We start from the raw sequence: 21,754 nt of genomic DNA on the forward strand, positions 1-21,754 counted from the left end.
GGGAAAAATTTATATGCATGTAAAAGTGCTCTTTTGTGAATAGCTGGTTGAAAAGTCCGCTCACCAATGCTGGTAACAGTCTTGATCTCGGCATATTTCTTGCCCTAACCCCACAACCACAGGAGTTGGTGCTTTCTAGCCGCAATTCCCATATACAAAATTTTCTACGCAATCTCAACTTCATAAGGCGTTATGGCCAATAAAGAATGCGTGAATGACAACTTTTTTCAGTATCTTCATTAGCTGAATGTCTTAGGAGATGTCTATTTACATTGTCTACACAAGTATGGCTCACCAAGGCCAGATAAATTCAACGCCTTGTACGTTTATCTTAGCGTACAATGTGCATGTAAGTGCATCTAAGTGTGTCGAAGTACATGATTTTAAATGTAAGTTAAATTGAAGTACTTAGATGCACTTAGGTGCACCTAGACCCACTTAAATGAACTTAGATGCACTTGGATGCACATTGCACGTTAAGCTTCACGTACAAAGGTTTGTATTTGATCCAGTCCATGGGCCACATTATGTGCAAAACACTATCCATTTCTCTTGGGTTTAGCAGATCTTTTCTTTACCATAGTGAGAGAGATAGCAGCCTCTCACCTTTTTGTTAACATACTGGTGGGATAAGTGGGCCATTTTTTAAAGGTCAAACTTTGGGCCCTCATAACTCCTAAATTTAGTACTTGGCATCACCAAGCAATTTCTGTTTTTTTTTTTTTTTGTTTTTTGTTTTTTGTTTTTTTTTTTTGGTTTTGAAGCTTGCCTTTTGTGTTATTTAGTGTAGGATCCAGATAGAAGAGGAGATGGCTTGAAAATTCAGAGGGGTGGTGGGCTACCATACTATGTGACTTGAATATAATTCAAGTGGTATATTAAGTAGTGAAAAGAGTATTCTTGTACTAAATTTGGAACAAGTTCTGGAGATAGAGCTGTACCAGTAACAGGCTTTCAAGGCTTATTAGTATCTTCTAGGTTAAGGAGCAGTGGAACTGTGTTGCTATCACACCTCCTATTCTTGATATGTAATGATTATTTATTGAAACGAAGAAGCTATTTCAAAGGGCCAAAGCTCTCAATGCATAAGGACACCCTACGAACACGGTGTTTGGCTAAATCAGATGTCAAAACTAATGGCTTCTGTAGGAGCCAAGGAGATCCTTAATTTCTTAAAAATAAACCTCAATGTCCAAGGTTCAACCGCCTTTTTCGCCACCCAATTAATTATGTTCAAGGATATCCCCTTCACAATTACCGTGCTTCACAAGAAGCAGACAAGATTCAGCCTTGTGAATTAGTTTTGTGAATTTCTTAGTGGCAGAATGCACAAGAACTAAGGCATGATTTGAGGATATATTCACATGTAGTCTGCTTTCAATGGACTCCATCAATGGAATTACATGGTTATGAAATGTGGAAACCATTTAGAATCAGTGATATGCTCTAATGATATCATGGACATTTTTTCTTTGATCAATATGTTAAATTTACATAGGAAGGTCATGTATGAGAAGTTTTATTTGCCTCTAAGTTAGGACTTGCAAGGCACTTTGGTTTCAATTAATTTATCTCTCTTGAAGTTCGTCCATTGTATAGCTTGTTTGTTATTTATGAAAATCAGTGACTGCATTGTTGTGGAACAATAGATCCGTTGTTTATCAGAATCTCTAACAAGATCAGGATAAAGGAACACAAAAACTTAATGAGTTCAACTTATTTTAGTTCTTTCTTTTAGCTACATATAGAGTTCTGTTCAGCTTGTTTATGGTGATTTCCTTATTGTTACTGAGCATTTTTTGTATATCCTTAGATTATTTCTTATTTTCTTATGATAACATGTCCTATTTTTGGAGTTCTTTTCTGTGGTTTGTTTGATTGTTTAATGGTTCTTGATGGAATTTTCTCAATGTACATCATTAATTGCTCTTGTGTTTGTTCTCAGGCATTGGAACCTTCAGGGATATTCAATGGTTCTGGCACCACAAAACCTGGACAGCAACTTTCTCCATGCCAATTGCAACAGAGGCGTCTAGGTTTTGTGGATGGCTGGGATAAAGCTTCTGCAGCTTATGTTAGCCACATGGAGCTCCCTTTATCTTTTGCTGGACAACCTTTGTTCGGTTCCTCAAATGTTGACTTAATCAGTAATCAGAAGGTGATAGAACGGGTTTGAAGGAATTGACTTATAGTGTTGATTTTCTGTAACGATTTCCGCTTGCCATCTTAGAATTTCTTTGTTGTGGTCTTTTCTGTCGTGGGAATGATTTTTCAGCCCTTGCAAATTGTGCCTTCTCAGCATCCTCCAAGCAGGCCAGCTACTGTGATACCCTCTCTTGGGTTTTTGCATCATTCTCAAGGAATAACATCTGTAGGTAATGTACCACCATTGTTCAAAGTATCCTTGATATTATCTAAATATCCCTGATATCATCCCTATCTCCAGCTTAGCGTTACTGATAACATAAGTAGTAATATCGATAACGCTGGTAGTATAAAAAATTCTAGGTATCGGCGATGTATCGCAAGTATCGCCTATGTATCGATATTGCCAATTTATTGGCAATATTTTCAATTGTGTAAATTCTAGGTATCACTTGTATTGCCAAATATATCGTTATCACCAATGTATCACCAATATTTTTTACTGTGTAAAGGTGTCGCTTATATCGCCAATGTATTGGCGATATTTCGATAATGTCGTTAATGTATTAATATTACCAAAAATTTGTTTATTAAAAATTTTCATTTCATATATTTTATTTTTAGGCGCATGGTTGTATGCGATGTTCAATTTGCCGATGATGTTATCATTATCACAACATGGGAGATATTGAGACCACAATCTTTCTTTTCCTTTCTAGTTGTTGATGATTTCTCGGCAAAATATCATGTGTTGTCAATATTCTAGAATTTCGATGACTGTTTGGATGGATAGATGGGATGGTTGGATGGATAGAGGGGATGAATGGGATGGTTGGACTAATTTCTTACGATAACATATGCTTTTAGGGCCCCATTAAATGAGAATTTATTATGTATGTATTCTTTTTGCTATTTTTTGATTCCTAAATATGCAAATGTGTATTTTAGCATCCCCTGAAGTTTTACTAAAAAATTCCCCTGTTTTCCTCATGTTTCTCTAATGTTTCCCTGCATTTCTGGTTATCGCCGATATTATGTTTCCATATCCCTGGCTAGCGAATACCGATACTTCGAACACTACATACCACAATTGTTTGATGATTTAAATGACGTGTTTATGTTCTGGATGTTAACCATTCATTTTCTGCTTTTTCCAAATATAAATGACCTGATTGCCTCTTCTGCCCTAATTTTATTTTGACCATTATTTCTCCTAGGATTGCTTAGACAAAATACACATAACATGGGTTTTGGAGCTGCTTTGAACATTGAAACTCTACTTGCAGCTGCTGAGAGAAGGGATACTCCCTTGGAGGTATTGCATTCAATACCCTCTTTATATTATGGCTTGCCCCACATTCTCTCTCTTACATTCGTTTTATTTTGAAAGTTCCACTTCCTCACCTCCTGGGTGCAGGTGCCTGCTGTAGAAGTTCAGGAAAAGATATCATTTATGGTTAACAATATCTCATCTGCAAATATAGATTCTAAAGCAAAAGAATTTATAGGGATCCTCGAAGAGCAGCACTATCCGTGGTTTGCTCAGTATATGGTGATGAAAAGGTGAGAAAGTATATGATACCTGTAGTTTGATCTGTTGCTTCTTAGTAAACTATGGGCTTAAACTTTTCTCCTATGGGCTGTTTGAGGAGAGGGATTTGGGGTAGTGATTTGTGACGTTCACGGATTTAAAATCTCCCCTGTTTGTTTTTCATTTGGATTTGCCAAATTTGGGAATTCCCAAATCCATACGCCTATAAATCTATAGATTTGGGCCAAATTCAAATCCCCTCCAAAACTAAAGACTTGGTAAATCCATAAAATGAGCAGCTCTCTCAAAATCAATAAAGGTCATGCCCCTACAATAAATTCTTTGCCATTGCCTCTAATCCATGGATTTGTAGCTTGTTTACCAAACAGTAGTCCTCGAGATTTGTCAATTCCAAATCCAATGCAAATATGTGAATTTGACAAGTTGATGGATTTACCAAATCCACATTCTCATTTCCATGATCTCAAATAGGCCCTCAGGCCATGTTTGGATGCTATAGATTCCATGCCAAACAATGGAAAAGGAAAAAGGGTTTTGCTTTGATGCGATGATTTCTATTGTTTGGATAGGAAAGAAAAGGTTGGATCCCACTAAACAATCATTGCACTTTTCCATAATTTGAATTCTTTGCACAAGAAACTCGGTGACTGTTGTGAGAGGAATACGATATTTCCACTTGCTCTCCAAACTAAACCCTAAAATTGAAATCCATGTTTTAATAGTGCTGATAGTAATCATTATTAGATAACTATTATTTTCTCCTTTCTTTTTTCTTGGATTCTCAGTATCTAAACACGCCCTTAGTGTTTTTATCTTTTGTATTTGGTAATTGAGGCCTTACTTTTTGTAGGGCGAGCATTGAGCCAAATTTCCATGACCTCTATTTGGAATTCATAGACAAGGTTAATTCGAGACTATTGAATAAAGAGATCATGAATGCGAGTTACGAGAATTGCAAGGTGCCTTTGATTCATGTTGTTTTGTTGAAGCTTGTATATGTTAGCTTTATCAATCAAGTTCTCTTAGATTTTAAATATGTATTTTCAGGTTCTTTTAAGATCCGAACTAATAAAATCAAGTTCGGAAGAGCGTTCCTTATTTAGAAATCTTGGGAGCTGGCTTGGAAAATTCACAATCGGCAGGAATCAAGTTTTACTTGCCCGAGAAATAGATTTAAAAGCATTAATAATAAAGGTATATTTTGTTTTCATCTTGTGCATTGCTTAAAATCTCATTAATTGATTCAAAACTCAACTCATTTACTGATTTGGTTTAGCTATTTTAAGTGCAGCGGATTTGAACATGTTTTCAATAAAAACCAGTCAATTTGCACTAGCATAGTGAGAAATGTGCTAGGTTTGGCTAGGACTTTCCCTTTAAGTGACGTGTTGCACTGGCACCCAGGTGTAGTGAGAAACGAGCAGAGGTTAGATAGGGCGTCCGTGGAAGTAACATGCCGCAACGGTGTTTGGTTGTAGTGAGAAGTTGGCAAGAGGGTTCCCACACCATTTTGGATGAGTGTGGATAAAGAAGAGCTTATGTACAAGACACCAAGTGAAAAGAGGGTAAAAAAACTAGAAAAAAATTATGGATATAAACTTTGGTATATATGAAGACAATGCAATCAATAGTGGTTATGTGTCACTCAAGTAGAAAGTTTGTGCAAGATCTAAGTCGTTATATGGGTAGGCCCCATGGTTTATATTGTGACCTGAAATATTGATGAACTGTGTTGGCTAAACTTGCATGAGAGGAACGTCAATGGTATTCGTGAACTTTTAGATGAAGGAAACATTTTGTATTTTGCATTTTTTTTTTTTTTTTTGTTTTTGGGCGAGTTATAATAGGTGGAACCCATCCTTCAATGATCTAGCCCAAAAATCAAGCCTACTCATTTGGTGGCCACTGATTGCATATGTGTATCACATTGTCATGCCTAGCCATATTGTTAGAACAAATATTTTAAATATCGTTATCACACATAGTGTTTGCAGTTTTGATAACATTGGCTGATATTATCAGTATCACACGGTTTTGATACGAAATGCTAGGGGAATTACAAAATCCCCTGTTGATATCATCAATATCTTGCTAAATATCCTCGTAACTCCTTTGTAAAGCTCCCTTGTATAGCTGATACGATACCCAGCCGCCTACTTGCTTTGCTTTTAAAAGCCTACTCCCGTTGTGAAAATCTTATTATTCACGATTTACAATTTGAGTCGAATCTTAAGCAAAACGATTTGAATCCCACCTTTGAATCCCTTTTCATATTAATCCTATGATTTTATAATTTGAATCCTATGATTTACGATTCAAATTAAACTTGTTTTCTTCTATTTTAAGCTTCACTCAACTTTCATTTTATGTTTCTAAATTGGTGGGGGCTTTAATAATCATTTAGAAAAAAAAAAAACCTTTAAAAAAGAATTGTTTAGAAAAGGTAAATTATTTTATTTTGTTGTTTATATATTCTCTTCAATGTTAAATCCTAGAGCTTTTTTGTATAGTTTCTTACTTCTTAACTGGTTGAAACACCAAATTGATGTATGACTTATCTAGAATGTTTTTATGGATGGTTACGATCACGTTGACTTATATATTGTGGAATGATAGTTAGAAATCCAAATATCGTGGAATGATATTTAGAAATCCAAATCCATATAAAGGGCTATTTTCTGTGGAAAGATGTCGACTTCTGGTTTTAGTGCCACAAGTTCATCAACGTATAATGTTTTTGGTGATTCAAGTTTCATTCCTACCATAGGTGTCTATGGTGACAATCCTAGTGTGCAGATGACAACTATGAAGTTGGATTGTATGAATTTTCTCGAATGGTCTCAATCCGTCAAGATGTATATTGGTGGGTGAGGAAAACTAGAGAATGTGAATGGTCGGGTTAGGGAACCAGCGATGGATGATTCAACCTATGATAAGTGGGAGCAAGAAAACTGATGTAGGGATGAACATGATGAGGTCCATCACCGTCTTCCTCAAGGATAACTACTCTGAATCCACGGAGCTTCTCTGGACTCTTCATAGAGACTTCTCGAATCCACGAGGAAAAGAAATAGAAATAATTCTAAAATATTTGAAATAAATTTGTTGATTGATGAATGTCGAATATCTATGTACCTTACACCATTAATATAAAAAAACTCAAAATTCGTAATTACCAAAAATAGCAAATTTCTAACTCTAATAAAAATCCTTATTCTATTAAAACTCTTCTAAAGCCTAATTTCTAAAAATAAAAATTCCAAATAAGCTTTTGCTAGAAGAGTCTTAGCATAATTACAAGTTATTTCTAAAAAGGAAGAAAATCTAAAACTCTAAAAATAGAAAAATATTAAAAAATTCAGAATTACTAAAAATAGTAAAATTTTCCTGAAAAATCGTTTTTGAGCTGAAAGCCTGCGTTTTCTGATAAAACGGACAAAAACGACCCACTATGTGGGTTGGTTCACCTCGGATGGCCCGTTTCGGTAAAGATTGATAGGTTGTGCGCCCCGTAATGATACTCGGATCAAAAGTTACGGTCAATTTACGGTCCACCTTCTTTTGGCCCAACCATGCTAGGAACGTATCTATGACACGTTCCACATTAGACCCCTCCACTTGAAAAAAACTCGTTCTCGAGTTACTCAAAGGACTTGGCTCATGATTCCGACACAGTACATGTACTCATGCTTTTCTTGACTTGACTAGTATCGATCAGTTCCTTCACTTCTGCCTTCAAGATCTCACATTTTTTCTGATAATGTGGGCAATTAGGCAGACTTATCCCTGTGACAAGATCAATGTGGTTTTGTATATCTCGTATGAGAGGCAATTTATTAGGTAGTTCATCGAGCACAATCACCTTGAACTCTTGCAACACTGGTTTTAAATCCCCTGGGATGTTCATAGGCTCTATACATTCTTTCTTTTCAACTAATGCATATATATCTCCCGTTTCCTCAGATGTTTAACAAAAGCCTATTCAGTTGTGAGAGACTGGCCCTCCACTTCAGATTGGACAATGGTATTGGTACCCACATATCCAACTAAATGGCCCATCCAATGAATTGATTGAGCTATGGGGTCCACAAGCCCAATGGGGCCTTGATTTTGTCCATTATTTCAGCACATTGCCTAATTTTGGCTCCACATGTGTCTTTAGTAGTTTAAAATGACATGTATTTTTCTTTATTATGATTGTTTCTTTATAGCAAGTGAGTTGGTAATGATCATAGATCTGAATATCGGTATCATATTGGCCAATACAGCCGTATCGCATCCGTATTGGCACGAGACGATACACGATACGGGCTGTATCAGCCCAATATGAAAAAACTGACACGTATTGGCTGAAATAGGACGCATCGACATTGATACGGGGCTGACATAGGCTGATACACCCATAAAAGCCCAATTTTGATCATTATCTTTTTCAAAATCTCACTCATGTCTCTTTTTTTATATAATTTATTGAAACTATAGAGGAAGCATAAAAACTCATTTTAGGCTAGACCTATTTTGGAATCAAAACATATAATTTGAATGCAATTTAACAAATCGGAGCGAAGTGGACCATTATGGGAAAAATCGGAAAGAAGGGAAAACATTCACTTTCTTTTTTATATTTTCATCTTCTTTTTGTTGTATTTCAATGTAATGGACCCTAATTCACTAAATCATGCTTGATTTGTGTTCAATTACGACCCATTTAGTTGATCTTTAACAAGTCAAATTGACATACAAATTCTCATAAAATAATGGTCCGATACGCCATCATATGTAGAGTTGTACACGAGTTGAACCGAGTTGAGCTTGGCACAGCTCGACTCGACACGGCCAATGGCTGACCCCTGCTCGAACTCGGCTCGACTCGGTCCTCAAGCTTGACTGGCCAGCTCGACTCGATTAGTCAGCAACTTGGGCCAATTCGAGCCTGTGCGACATTTTCTCAAACACATGGAGTGCACCTTCAGTTTCTCACAGTATGCAAAACAACAGAAGCAGTTTACAGGTATTTCATCAAACCCTCGATAGGCAGCGTCAAAATCAAAATACGAGGGTAGTTTTATCATGTAAAGTTTTTTTTTTTTTTTTTTTGTAGTGATCTGTTTCATATCCATACCTTCCTCGCCACCAGCTAATCTTGCGGAGAATGTATGCACCCAAAACAACACTTCGTTGAGTCATTTCATCAAACACTTGGTGAGCAACGTCAATATCAAAATAACCGAGTCAGCGAACTGATTCGATCCGAGTTCGATTTGAGTTGAGGTTCGATCTGAGTCGGTTCGAGCTCGGACAAGCTCGAACTCGGCTTGAAAATTTTTCGAGCTCCAAAAATCAGCGAATCGAGCTTTTTTGAGTCGAGTCGAGCGAGTTAACCGAGCTAACTCGGTTCGTGTACAGCTCTAATCATATGCATGCCTAAAATAAATAAATAAAAGTTTGATTCTTGAATATCTTATTATTCTATTTTTTTTCCTGATATTTTCCTTAATTCTTTGACTTAAATTTTTTTTTTTTAATCAATTTGGTCCAATACAGACCGATATTGATATGTGATGCCTATATCGTATCATTTTTTGGGCAGGCTGGTACGCCTCCCGATACCGATATTCAGAATCATGGTGATGATTGTATAGATAATCAGTTAAGAAGAGAATGATCATATTAGAGAATAAATTAGGAGAAAGTTATGGAATGTTTTCGAGATTTATTTATAGCCTATTTAAAGGACTACAGGTCATTCATATTGGGAGATGAATGAATTATTGATGAAATAAAGCTCTTCTTTGTTTTTGGGTTTCTACTATGGGAATTTTGGGGTGAGATGCTTCTTCCTCCATTGGTGCAACTCTTGTGCTACGACATGTATGGTTTATCAATCTTGTTCTGCCTGCTTCATTCATGTGCCTTGCTGTGAAGTTTTTGGGCTCAAAATTCATACACATATTTGCAATTTTGGTTCTTGTTTGATCTTGTTGCATTGACATTTTTGTATTCCTATTAGCCTTTATTATGTGCACCACAATCTGCAGAAGGTGCATGTAATAATGGGTGTGATTATGGATTAATATGCCATTGGATCATTTTGAAGGGGCTAGCGACTAGCACTGCAGGACATGGCTGTAGGTATTAAAAGATAATTTTGAAATTTGAGAGTGGCTCCACCGATTGGAACACTTAAAGGAGCTCCCGTGTCAATCACTTGGATGGCTTGGCAGGCATCAATTACTTTTATGAATGAAATGTTGCACTTTCATGTGTTCACATCTGCATATATTCTTTTAGGGAATTACTAATTTGCACTTCCACCCACAGTTTCACTTATGTTCTTTCGAGATCTTCTTATGGGGAAGTTTTGGTCGATACCTGCTGATGATGTTCCCACTTCTGTTGAATTTCATGTTTGTCTGAACAGGCATATGAAAAGGGATTGATGATTGCAGTAATTCCATTTACCTCAAAGGTATGACTGTCTTGAAAATTTGATCTGTTTATTCTTTCAAGTTTCTTTTGGTGCTGTGACTTTGACGTGCTAACTTTTGCTGTAGATTCTAGGACAATGCCAGTCCAGTCTAGCTTATCAGCCCCCTAATTCTTGGACTATGGCAATCCTTAGTTTACTTGCTGAGATCTATGCACTTCCAAACCTTAAAATGAACCTGAAATTCGACATTGAGGTATATGTACATACATATATACATGTAGATATAGTCTTGGTTCATTTTGTCTTGCTGACTGAATGGTGCTATATATATCATTCATTTTACCCTTTATGTTTTTGCATTGTAGGTTCTGTTTAGGAATCTTTGTGTGGATATGAAAGATGTAAAACCATCTTCCCTTCTCAAAGATCGTGTTCGGGAAATAGAAGGCAATCCTGATTTTTCTAAGAAAGATACTGGTGCATCCCAGCCACCAATGGTTGCGGAAGCTAACTCTGGAATGGTATCTTCATTGAGTCAAGTTGAGGTGCAGGCCGAGCATACCAATCCATCTCACTCCTGTGGCCATTACAATGTATTAACCCGGTTTGCATTTATTTGATTTCCCTTTCTTTCTTTCTTTCTTTTTTTTTTTTTTTTCTTTTTTTTTTCTTTTTTTGTTTTTTTTTTTTCCCGTTTCTTTTTTTTCTTTCTTTTTTTTTCTTTTTTTTTGTTGTTGTTGTTGTTGCTGATGTGGTAAGTTGCTGTTTCACTTCATTACTGGTATCTTGAATGTTAATGCATTTGATGGTTGTATTATACTGCACGTCATCATCTGCTTCAACTCCATTGGAGAAGTTAGCAAGATGGGAACCTATAACTCATCTGAATGCCTTTCTTCTGGTCAGGGACTGTCCCAATCTACTCCATCGCGGTCACCATTATTTGCTACTCAGGTTTGCTAGTTGGCCATACTTCCTCATAGCTTTTCAGAGATGTGATTGGTTTGCATATTTTGGTAAAAGTGATACTATCTGCAGCATCTGACACCAATCCCTAATATTGGAATTCATGTTGTTGTCAATCAAAAGCTTGGTGCTTTGGGCAGGCAGTTGCAGTTTCAGAGGTTTGGGATTATTAAATTAACAGTCTGTTTCTCCAGTCGGTTGATCATTCCTTTTTAAGCTGAATAGGTAGTTATCTGTGACAGAATCGTGGCAGCAGCTGTGGAGAAGGCCATCCTAGAGATAACATCTCCTGTTGTTGAACAGAGTGTTAAAGTTGCTAGCCAGACAACTAAGGAACTTGTTTTAAAGGTTCACTGTTTACTACATTAGTTACCCTTGTTACTGAGCTCCACAATTCTAATACCAGTCTTTCTGCATGTCTCAAATGTAATCGTAGGACTATGCTATCGAGTCAGATGAAAGTCGCATATATGCGGCTGCACGTGCATTGGTGGCAAATCTAGCAGGATGTTTAGCTCATGCGCAATGCAAGGTTGCTTACTTTCTATCCCTGTTGTTTGTTGTTCCTCTAAAGTAAACGCTCATTTGAATATATAGTTATAGGTTAGCGGATCCCTATTGAAAGCTCTTTAAATCTACTGAAAGTACATTTCTGTTTTTTGTACTGTTAAGGAATAACAGACTAGTTATGTGTGTATTGATAGGAATGTCTTCCTCAAATCTTGTCAAATCAGCTTCGCAATTCTCTTCAATCCTTGAATATTATGAGTGATTCTCTCAAACAGACCGTACAGCTCATTACGAATGATAATCTTTGTCTGGGATGTACAGTGGTTGAACGTGCTGCAACTGAGAAGGTAGGTTCTCTTTAATTCCTTCTGGGTGGTTTTATTTTGGGATTTACTAATTTTTTTTATATTTTTTAATGACACACTCTACTGCATGTATTATGGTGTAGTTATCTCAGATTCCTTTTGAGGTTAAATTTCAGATGAATGAGGGGGCTGAGTTTCAAAACTCATTCATCTCTGAAATTATACTTGGATGTTGCATGTGAGCTGATTGGGCTAATCATTAATTTCCTTTTTGGAGCATAGTATGTAATTTCTTTAAAAAATTGACTTTCAGATATCCCAAACAGATTTTTTTTTGGCCTCTAAGATACACATTTGGACATCTTCCTACTTCAGATTACATTGTATTAGTTGTAATTTTACCTTTTCAGCATAAAAGATTTGTCTGTGCCCTAGATATAAAAGGGTTGTCTTTTGGTGTGTGTGTGTGTGGACATATGGGGGTGGGGGGTAGGCATGGAGATGCTCGAGTGACAAAGCCGAATCTTAGGAGTCCTCTCCAAGAGTTGAGACATTCCTTGGGAATTTCATTGTGTTGTTTTCTCACCCCCATTTAGATTTACACTAACACCAACTCTTAGTAGGAAAGAAGTCTGTCTATTAATTTTTGAAATCATCATCTTCATCGAAGCCTTATCCCAATGGCTACATCAATCATGTTCTACCATTCCACTCTATCAAGGGTCAGGCCTTAAGTTAGACCATAGGACATGATCTTTTCTTACTACCTCCATCTACATCCTTTTGGGCCTTTCCCTTGTCATTTTAGAGCTTTCAACTTGCCCTATTATTATTATTATTTTTTAAAATAATGTGAAATTGCAGTGATACCATTATAGTAGAAGTATGGAATTAGTCAAAGTGTCCTAGAGGGGGGTGAATAGGACTTTTCAAAAATTCTAATCTTACTAACTTGTAATGTTTACTAATCCAAAATTAGTTCAGTAAGATCATCAGAGAATCATTCACATTCATGGCTATAAATCATTTTAAGGATCCAAGTTTATCACAACACAAATACTGCATATTTAAACATATCAAGCTATCAATCTAAATATGCAAGAATCATCACAAACACAGCGATATATAGTGGTTCGGCTATGTGCCTACTCCACTCCCGGCTAACGCACTCCACCCTAGAGTGTGTCGGATTTCACTATCTGATGGTTTTAAATCAGGTTAACCACAAACCTTCACAACCTACACAAGGTATTGTCTACACAAGATAGATATATCCTACACAAGGAATTGCCTACCAAAGGCAATCATACATGCCTACACAAGGCAACCAATCATGCCTGCACAAGGCACAATAGATCCTACACAAGGACTCTATGCATATTCTCCCGTCGGAGGCCTGTAAAAAGGTCTTGGTAAGATTGTGAGATACAACTTGAAACCCAATCCTACACAAGGAAGGATCCTCAGATTCTATGGACTCTAAAGACTTACTTGTAAGTAGGTGAGCCCCAATTCTAGCACATGATGAAGATGATCTCCCTTGATGATGAAGAATCTTCAGTTCCCTTGAATCGCAGCAGCTGTAGATGCTCCCAATCCAAGTCGCAGGGGTTGGGTCAAGGTATTTAGAGGAATCTACTCTAATGGATGTTGATCTTTTGATGATAGAGAGATTCCAGGGTATTAGGCATTCAAGAGGTTCCAACACAATGATTTGCCATTAAGTAAGTTGTTGGAAGATACTTGAATGGTGAAGTTCATTCTCCAATCCAATCTATTGAATATTCAATGATTGCATTTAAGAAAGCGTTGAAGGATGAACTCCCATGAGAAAAAGGGTTTATGGTGGTAGGTAAGTAATTACTCTCTCAGAGCTCTCTCTTTTTCTCAATACAAACTCAGAAAGCAACCTTCCATATATGTAGGCAAAAATCTGAATGGAAATAAAACGGGCAGAATCTTTCTGCATTCGATGTCATCGAGTGGCAGTTCGATAACACGGGATTTTTGTTGAAAAATTGTTAAAGCTTGCTGGACACTTTCTTGTCTTAACTTGATGTCATCGAACGTGATTCGATGTTATCGAAATTTGAATTTCGATGTCATCGAATCTAGTTCGATTCCTCGAACTTTTAAGCGATTTTTCTTCGGAGCTCGCTGGACATTTTCTTGTCTGTATTCGATGTCATCGAACGTGATTCGATGTCATCGAATCGAGTTCGATTCCTCGAATTTTTTAAGTGATTTTCCTTCAGAGCTCGCTGGACAAGAGTTGCTCATATTTCGATGCCATCGAGCTATGTTCGATGTCATCGAATGTCGATGTTCGATGTCATCGAACGTTTGCTCGATTCATCGAATTTTTAGGTGATTTTCAGTTTGAGCTCGCTGGACATCTGAAGGTCATTCTTCGATGTCATCGGTTCACTTTCGATGTCATCGAAGGTTGATGTTCGATGTCATCGAACGTTTGCTTGATTCATCAAATTTTCAAATGATTTTCTGCTTGAGCTTGCTGGACATCCGAAGGCACTTTTTTGATGTCATCGAGTCAGATTCGATTTCATCGACCATGAATGTTCGATGTCATCGAACAGTGTTTGATTACTCGAAGGAAGTAGAAAACTGACAGAATTTTAATATAATTTTCCAACTTAGTTTTCTATTACCTAATCTAAAAACATGTTTTCCTTGTTGGTTTTTGAATAGATTAGAGTGTTTTTTAACGGGTATTATATACCTGAGGTGTTTTGGTCATGGGATGTGAGGTTTTATTTACTTTTGAAGATCTTGATCCATCCACTGTGTTGAGTTTGCATCTTGTAGTTCTTTCATATGGGGCTCACCGAACCGACTGACTCAACCTTCACATTAATTGACAAACAAAGGCACTTTCATAATATACTTTTAATTATTTTGAATAGCTTGAGAAATATTTTTTTTCAAAAAGGGGAAGTTTATGGAAAATCTCTTCATTGGCCTGCACTCATGGACATATTTTCCTGACCAATTTTTTCTGTGGTTCTATCAAACCTGGTCCAATTGCCTGATCAACAGATCTGACCAGTGATGTCTACGTAAAGTATGCATAAATATAATAATCGACACCATGCAACAAAATGCCTGTGGTGGAGTGAATAGGATGCATGTTCCTAAGCAGGAGCTTAGGCTTAGCACTTACAAAGTGCATCTAAAATTTTATTCAATTTTTCAAAAAGATTCGACCATCTCTCCCTCCGGTCCAACTGGAAATAAGGCCAGTCCTGTTTTTTTTTTTTTTTTTTTGCCAAAAATGGGTTTCTAGGTGACCAAACCAGTTTGTGTTCAGACCATCCAAACAGGAATGAACATCTGATGTGGTCTGGGTGTTAAAACATTGGTACTGCCATTATAATTCTTTGATCCACTACTACTACTGATTTATGTTAGTGGAATTTTACTTGTAGGGTTTTTGGTTTGAAATTAATGTTTCTACATATACTATGGCAGGCAGTGCAATGCATTGATGGCTATATGTCTCCATCTCTAGATTTTAGACGAAAGCAGAGGGAGGGAGTTGGTTCTGCATTTTATAATGCAATTACTTACATGAAAGGCCCTTTTGCCAGCATACCAGAGGCACTTCGCCCCAAGCCTGGCTGCTTGTCCACTATCCAACATCAAGTTTATGAGGTTGCACATGTGCTATCCTCCACAAGCTATCTCACATTGTTCTGATTCGACTGACATTTTTTCATTTCCCCTTTACTAATGTTACCTTCTCGTATGCCAGTATTTTGTCCAGCAACCATGGCAAAATCAGTCAAGCCCCAGTTCTAATGCTGCGCATTCTGGTCTAACCAGTTCATATTGTGGTTCTCTTAGTTCAGGCTTGACTTGTGTTTATGGTGCAAGTTCAGGACAGCAAATCTCAAGCATATATTCGGCTGAACCAGTGATTCCTGGGTTCAGTGCCGTTGCCCAACCATTGGATCTGATTCCTGAAGAGATGGACCCCCTTTCGGCACAACCTTTTAGGTGCTCTTTCATATCTTTTTTCGTCTCCCTGTCTGCATTCACAGACTTCCATTACTAATCCATGCAATCCTCATTTTAAAATTATAGTGCCTCGGCTCTCATCGGGATGGCTGATGGTGTTATCCAGCATGGTGCAGAAATGAACTCTCCTGCACCTTCATTTCCCTCAATGGCTACAGCCCCAGAACTGCAGCCGGTGGAATCCTCTATTGCAGTGAAGGTCAGGAAAAACACTTATGAGAGATGCGCAACGCACGCACACCTACACATCAGTAAAAACACTTAGTTAACAACACACACACACACACACACACACACACAAACACTCACATGACACAATGAAGTCAGGAAAAACACATGCTGTAGTTATATAACACACGCACAGATGGACACAAGGACATTAGGAAAAAACACTCACTGTAGTTACACCACACAGACCGCACAAACACATGCATAGATGCACACATGCATGCACAAAAGGGCATTGAGAAAAACACTCTGCATGCAATGCAACACATTCACAAACAAACCAAACACATGCACGCACGCAAACAAACAAACACACCCACGCACACACGTATGCAGACCAGGACATCAGGAACAACACTTTGTAGTTACACCAATAGGCACACAAATATGCTAGCAATGTCCCCCAAATTTTTTTAACTAACACGTGACATGGTTAATCATCAGTCAGGACAGGAATGTAGGCCATTTTGTTACAACCATCTGTTTTTTTGTTAGCCATATATTGGATGGAAAGAATTATCAAACCAAAGTGATTTCATAAGCAATCCATGGTGGGACCTGCTGAGTAGATGTGTCAGGATGATGATTGGACCTTTTTTTATTTCTCCTCTCAATCTTAACTGTCCAATTTTCATGCTATTGATTGGATGGCTAGGATACATGTAGGAAGTCTCACTCGCAACTGGTTCAGTGAAAGTCATCGTCCAACTAGTTGCATGTGAGACCTCTTCACAAACACATACATACATAGTTATTCCTGTTTCCATTAATCTTTACAATTTTGTGTTTGGTTTCTTTGAAGGACTCTGGAACTGTTGTACTGCCGTTGCCGATTGTTTTAGTTTCACAGCACCTTGGAAGTGGCTTATCAGATCCTTTGTTGACAACAGGAGATGCATTGGATAAGTTCCAGTTAGTAGCACGGAAGGTAGCAAATGCTCTTTTCTTTGGCTGCTGGTTGTTCCATCTGCTTGTTGGAGTCCACCACCTCCAGTTTTACAAATGGGGTATTATACAATGCTCTGGCCAAAAGTTTCTATGGTACTGCTTGGTTTTAGTCTATACCCATGTTTCAGTAATCCTAACCAATGATATTACGAGCTTCAGTGTGGAGGTCTGTCGCATGAAAAATCCCCCAGATGGAAAAAAATAAAATTTGAACCCGTCAATAGGTGGCCAACAAACAGATGGTCAAGAAAGAAAATATAGCAATGATACATGCTCGGCCAAGAAATCCCAAGTATCTATTGATAGGGTCTTTCAATATTAGGGGATTTTTGGTGCGTGGCCCGGAAGTAACTCGGATAATTGAACTATCGGTGCTGCTTGTACAAATAGAAAGCCTGAAACCAAGCATTGTATACTGCTTCATTGAAACAGAAATTTCCTACTGTCAGAGTTACTTTGTGTTTTTTCTACTACATATAATAAAAGCTCATTGGACTAGTTACTATAAAATTTTATTCGGCTATGATACAGCATCAGTTTTTGTTAAATGGATGCTTCTGTTATTTTTGAGTTTTCGCTTATATTTGATCAATGGGGAACGATGAACACTTTTTGTATGAGCTTGTTTGTTTCATTTAAGAATCTGCCTTTTCATTTTAGTCATTGCAATGCACTTTGAGCTTCCATTCTATATTTCTTTTTCATGGGATTGACATTTTATCATTCTATACTCTGAACTGTGAAGTCCCTTGACCTGGCGATTCTTATGTCTCCTGATAATCAATTTGATTAACAATCTTACCCATCTAATAATGGCAATCAAATGGTGGTCTAGTTGTAGGGGAAGATGCAAGAGCACCCACCCATTAACTTGGATAAAATTATTTGGAATAAGGAAAAACAACTTCTAAAGAAAGTATTTTTGAAATAATCCACTAACATGCTGATAAAGTGCATTCTTCAAAAAAAAAAAAAAAAAAACAAAACACGCTGATAAAGTTATCTAAAATTAACTTTATTTAGGCATCCAAACAACATTTAGTTTTATTCACAAATAAGTTTGTGAAGAAGAGATTCAATGCAAAAAGTAATGCAAATGGGGTTGAGGGAATAGAAATATACAAGAAGAGAATGGAAGGAGGGAGAATTGGAAGGGTTTTACTCTAGTAGATGGGCACAAGTTCCCTCCAATCTCATTCTCTCTACAAGAGCCAAGGTATTCTATAATGGTAATGGTGCCATAACAGCCACCACGGTTACCTTTATGATACGAGTCTTAACGGCTGTTATGGCTCCTGTAATGGCCGTTATGGTCTCTTTTTTCATTGAAAAAAAACCCCGAAAAACTTGTATCTATCCCGTAATGTTAAAAAAAAAGTCTGAAAAACTATATCTACCCCATAACAGACCATTATGGGGCTGTTATGGCTTTTATAGTGGACTTAGTGGGCCATTAAAGGTGGTTATGGGTCATTTTTTTTTTCCATAATGGCTGTTACAGCCGTTATGGCCCTATAACGTATAATGGTTGCCACTGTTACCTTTACGTAATGGCCTGTAATGGCCTTTATGGCACACCATGACAAGAGCCCTCCCAAACACAATGGTAAAATGCCAAAAGTCCCCTGCTTTCTACAACCCTCTTTTGTAAAGGTCTAACTAAAGCACTATGAAATCACTTAGTTACTCCTATTGACCCAACAAAACCACATAAAAGCAAAATAAAATTAGCAACCCCCTCGAAGAGAGAGAGAGATCATGGCCAGTGTTTTAAACATCGACGATATCGACCGATATATCCCACGATATATCTTATATCCCACCTGTGCGATACGAAATGCACAAGTAGTGCCGATACATCGCACCTATTTGATCGGGTGACATTTTTTATTTTCGATCCCTTTTTTTGTTTTGTTTTGTTTTTATTTTTTGTTATTTTTTTGTTTTTTGTTATAAATCACCTTAAATCAGTATCAAATTGTTACAAATATATGATTCTTCATGTTTTCCATTAAAAATCATGGATTTGGAGCTTCGATTTCGAGATTTGGGGGAGATGGGGCAAGTTGTGGGAAATTGGGAAAAATCGAAATTTCTCAATTTCTCGTAAAGCAGTTGCAATCTTTGTATCCAAACAAAATCAAATATGTATGTAACTTGATCTATTGATTCTTCTTTTGCTTTTGAATGTATTGCTTGTGTTTCCACTTTCCATACATGTCTTCTTACATTTATAAATTATATGAATAGACTTTAAATATACTTGCATCGGTTCAATTGGACAATGCATGTATTAGGACCCCATACAAAGGAAAACCCCTATTATGTGCATTTTTATTATTATTATAATATTTTGATTTCTAAGTGTGTATTAATGTCCTTTTCAACAATCCTTGAAGTTTTCATAAAAAATTCGACCAATTTCCCAATGTTCCCATGTTTCCCAACAACAATGATACATTACGCGATGTAACCGATATTAAGACCACTTGGAAGTATGAAATGTAAGAGGGATAGAGAGATTAAGACCACTTGGAATTAAGAAATGTAAGAGAAGAATAGAGTAAGAGAGTTTTGGGGTGAGAATATTGCAAATAGAGGAGGTTTGCAAGCCTTTTTTATAGGCAAAAAGCTGTTTTTTTTTTTTTTTGGCAACAAATCGCATATGCGATCGCATATTTTCGCATATGCCACGTGTGATCGCATATGTGCCATGACGCATATGCGATCTGCACATGGATACGTGCATATGCGGTTGCACATGACAACATTGACCACCACCCTTATTTATTGTAGAATTAGGCCTCCTTGATGCAAGCTTTGAATCCCTCCTACCGCCACGATCCATTGGAGCATTTCCCCGAACGCTTGGTGTGCCTCTCCCATGTGGTTTATGTGAGTTTCTTTCCGCCCAAGTTTTCTAGCCCTATCACGCTTTAATTGTGATTCTACTGATGCAGGACATGAAAATTAAATATGATATGCAAGATTTCAGGCTTTAGATCATACTAATTGAGAAACAATCACAAAAATTCCACATCTCACATAAAGTTACGCATTCAACAAGGGGAATCTACGAGGGTCCAAGCCTACACATGTTAGGGATGGATCAATTAAAAATTATAGACCAAACAATGCTTAAAGGAGAGTAGATTCATCCACACATGCAAAGGATTATTCCCCAATCCAAGGGATTCATATGTTTCAATTCGGAAAAACCTAGGGTTGCAAAAGTGGAATAGAACTTGGGATTTAGGATTATTTAGGGTTAGGGTTAGGGAAATAAGGTGAGAGAGGAGTAAAATAGAGGAAAGAGACAAACCCGAGATGATCCACAAGTGTGAACAACGGCCGGGTCCAGACGCACTTGCGTGGGATCCTGCCCGCATGTGTGTGGGGCCCACGAACCCAAAATGGGAAAGCTTGGGTCTGGTCGGCCAAGGGTGGACCACCCACACACCAAATTTCAGGCTGATCTGACGTCTAGTCTGTGCACAGTGCTCCACCGAAGTTTCAGCCCTCCTGCAGGGCCTAATTTTGCAAATCTATTGCAGTGGAAGGATTGACTGCAAAAGGGGGTGAATTTGAAGCGTGGATGGCTGTGGGAGATGATGAATATTGAGGGTAGGAGATGGGGGCGATTCTCGATGGGTGTGGCTTCGCACCACGATAGTTAGCCCTTCGAAGAAGGGAGGGTTTCGCACCCAATTGGATTTCTACAACTATGAGCATTAGAGAAGCAGGAAAACACATAATTTTATTCATAATCTTCAATAATTAAAAACCTATAAGGGGTTGCCTATTTATAAGAAAACCTTATACCCCAAAAGCCTCACCATGTGCGCACACTATTACTTAGAGACGAAGTAACAAAAATAACAACTAATCAATGCAATCTAAACCGTTCATGATGTTCCTAATAATGATAATAAGCAAAACTCAAAGTCCTAGATCATCTAGGGTAGTGGGCCACGATCATGAGATCCAATGGTGGGATCCACTTGATGATTGGGTCTACTCCAAGGAACCAAAGCACAACCCTCTAACTAAGAGGCCCTCCATGGATGTTGTCATCGATCTAGATCGATGGTAGGGCCTTCCTCCTCCTTGCGTAGGGGGGGGGGGTCCGTATGCCCGTGATGTCCACATCAACTCTCCCCGGCTGCGAAGATTTCGCTACTAGCAAAACAAAACTCCTGAACCGCTCCAAGTTGTCAGGATTAATTCGTTGAAGCTCCTCCTCAATGAGCCATGTACATCTGAAGCGGGGCGTGACTTCCACTTAACCAGGTACTTTTGAAATCCGCCGTCCGACGTTGAGACTACCTGATGGTCCAGAATATCGTCTATATCCTCTCTGGGTGTGTGAAGTGTAGGTATAGGAGGTAGAGGCTGGGAAAAATGGTCGGGAAGAGGCCATGGATCAAGGAAAAGGTCTGGGGATTCAAGATGGTTAGGTGAGAGGCTGACAATGTATCGGAGGTCCCCTGAAATGTAACTAGATCCTCCAAATGTGCAACTAATTCCCATGAAAGGTGCAAGATTAATGCGGGGGCATTTTCACACTGGGCTCGAGTGGGGTCTCCTGTGGGATGCAGGGGCACACTTGGGGTCGGTGGGGCCCACGGGGGA

The 21,754-nt window shown here is 38.0% G+C and overlaps 1 protein-coding gene across 5 annotated transcripts in view; it reads left to right on the plus strand.

Moving 5' to 3' along the window:
* LOC131248268 (uncharacterized) overlaps positions 1-21,754 on the plus strand; it is a 90,729-nt gene that overhangs the window by 30,596 nt on the left and 38,379 nt on the right. For 4 of the 5 annotated variants that reach the window (XM_058248462.1, XM_058248464.1, XM_058248466.1 and 1 more), the window contains exons 15-32: positions 1,946-2,158; positions 2,276-2,375; positions 3,363-3,460; positions 3,563-3,708; positions 4,548-4,656; positions 4,745-4,891; positions 10,119-10,166; positions 10,252-10,380; positions 10,493-10,720; positions 11,034-11,081; positions 11,166-11,251; positions 11,336-11,441; positions 11,530-11,625; positions 11,798-11,950; positions 15,398-15,580; positions 15,681-15,925; positions 16,013-16,145; positions 16,977-17,102. In XM_058248462.1, coding sequence (XP_058104445.1) covers positions 1,946-2,158; positions 2,276-2,375; positions 3,363-3,460; positions 3,563-3,708; positions 4,548-4,656; positions 4,745-4,891; positions 10,119-10,166; positions 10,252-10,380; positions 10,493-10,720; positions 11,034-11,081; positions 11,166-11,251; positions 11,336-11,441; positions 11,530-11,625; positions 11,798-11,950; positions 15,398-15,580; positions 15,681-15,925; positions 16,013-16,145; positions 16,977-17,102 — 2,394 coding nt within the window. The remainder of the gene's footprint in view (positions 1-1,945; positions 2,159-2,275; positions 2,376-3,362; positions 3,461-3,562; positions 3,709-4,547; positions 4,657-4,744; positions 4,892-10,118; positions 10,167-10,251; positions 10,381-10,492; positions 10,721-11,033; positions 11,082-11,165; positions 11,252-11,335; positions 11,442-11,529; positions 11,626-11,797; positions 11,951-15,397; positions 15,581-15,680; positions 15,926-16,012; positions 16,146-16,976; positions 17,103-21,754) is intronic. The other variant, XM_058248465.1, reaches the window with a different exon arrangement.

Source organism: Magnolia sinica, chromosome 6 (assembly GCF_029962835.1).
Source record: "Magnolia sinica isolate HGM2019 chromosome 6, MsV1, whole genome shotgun sequence".
Classification (NCBI taxonomy): Eukaryota; Viridiplantae; Streptophyta; class Magnoliopsida; order Magnoliales; family Magnoliaceae; genus Magnolia; species Magnolia sinica.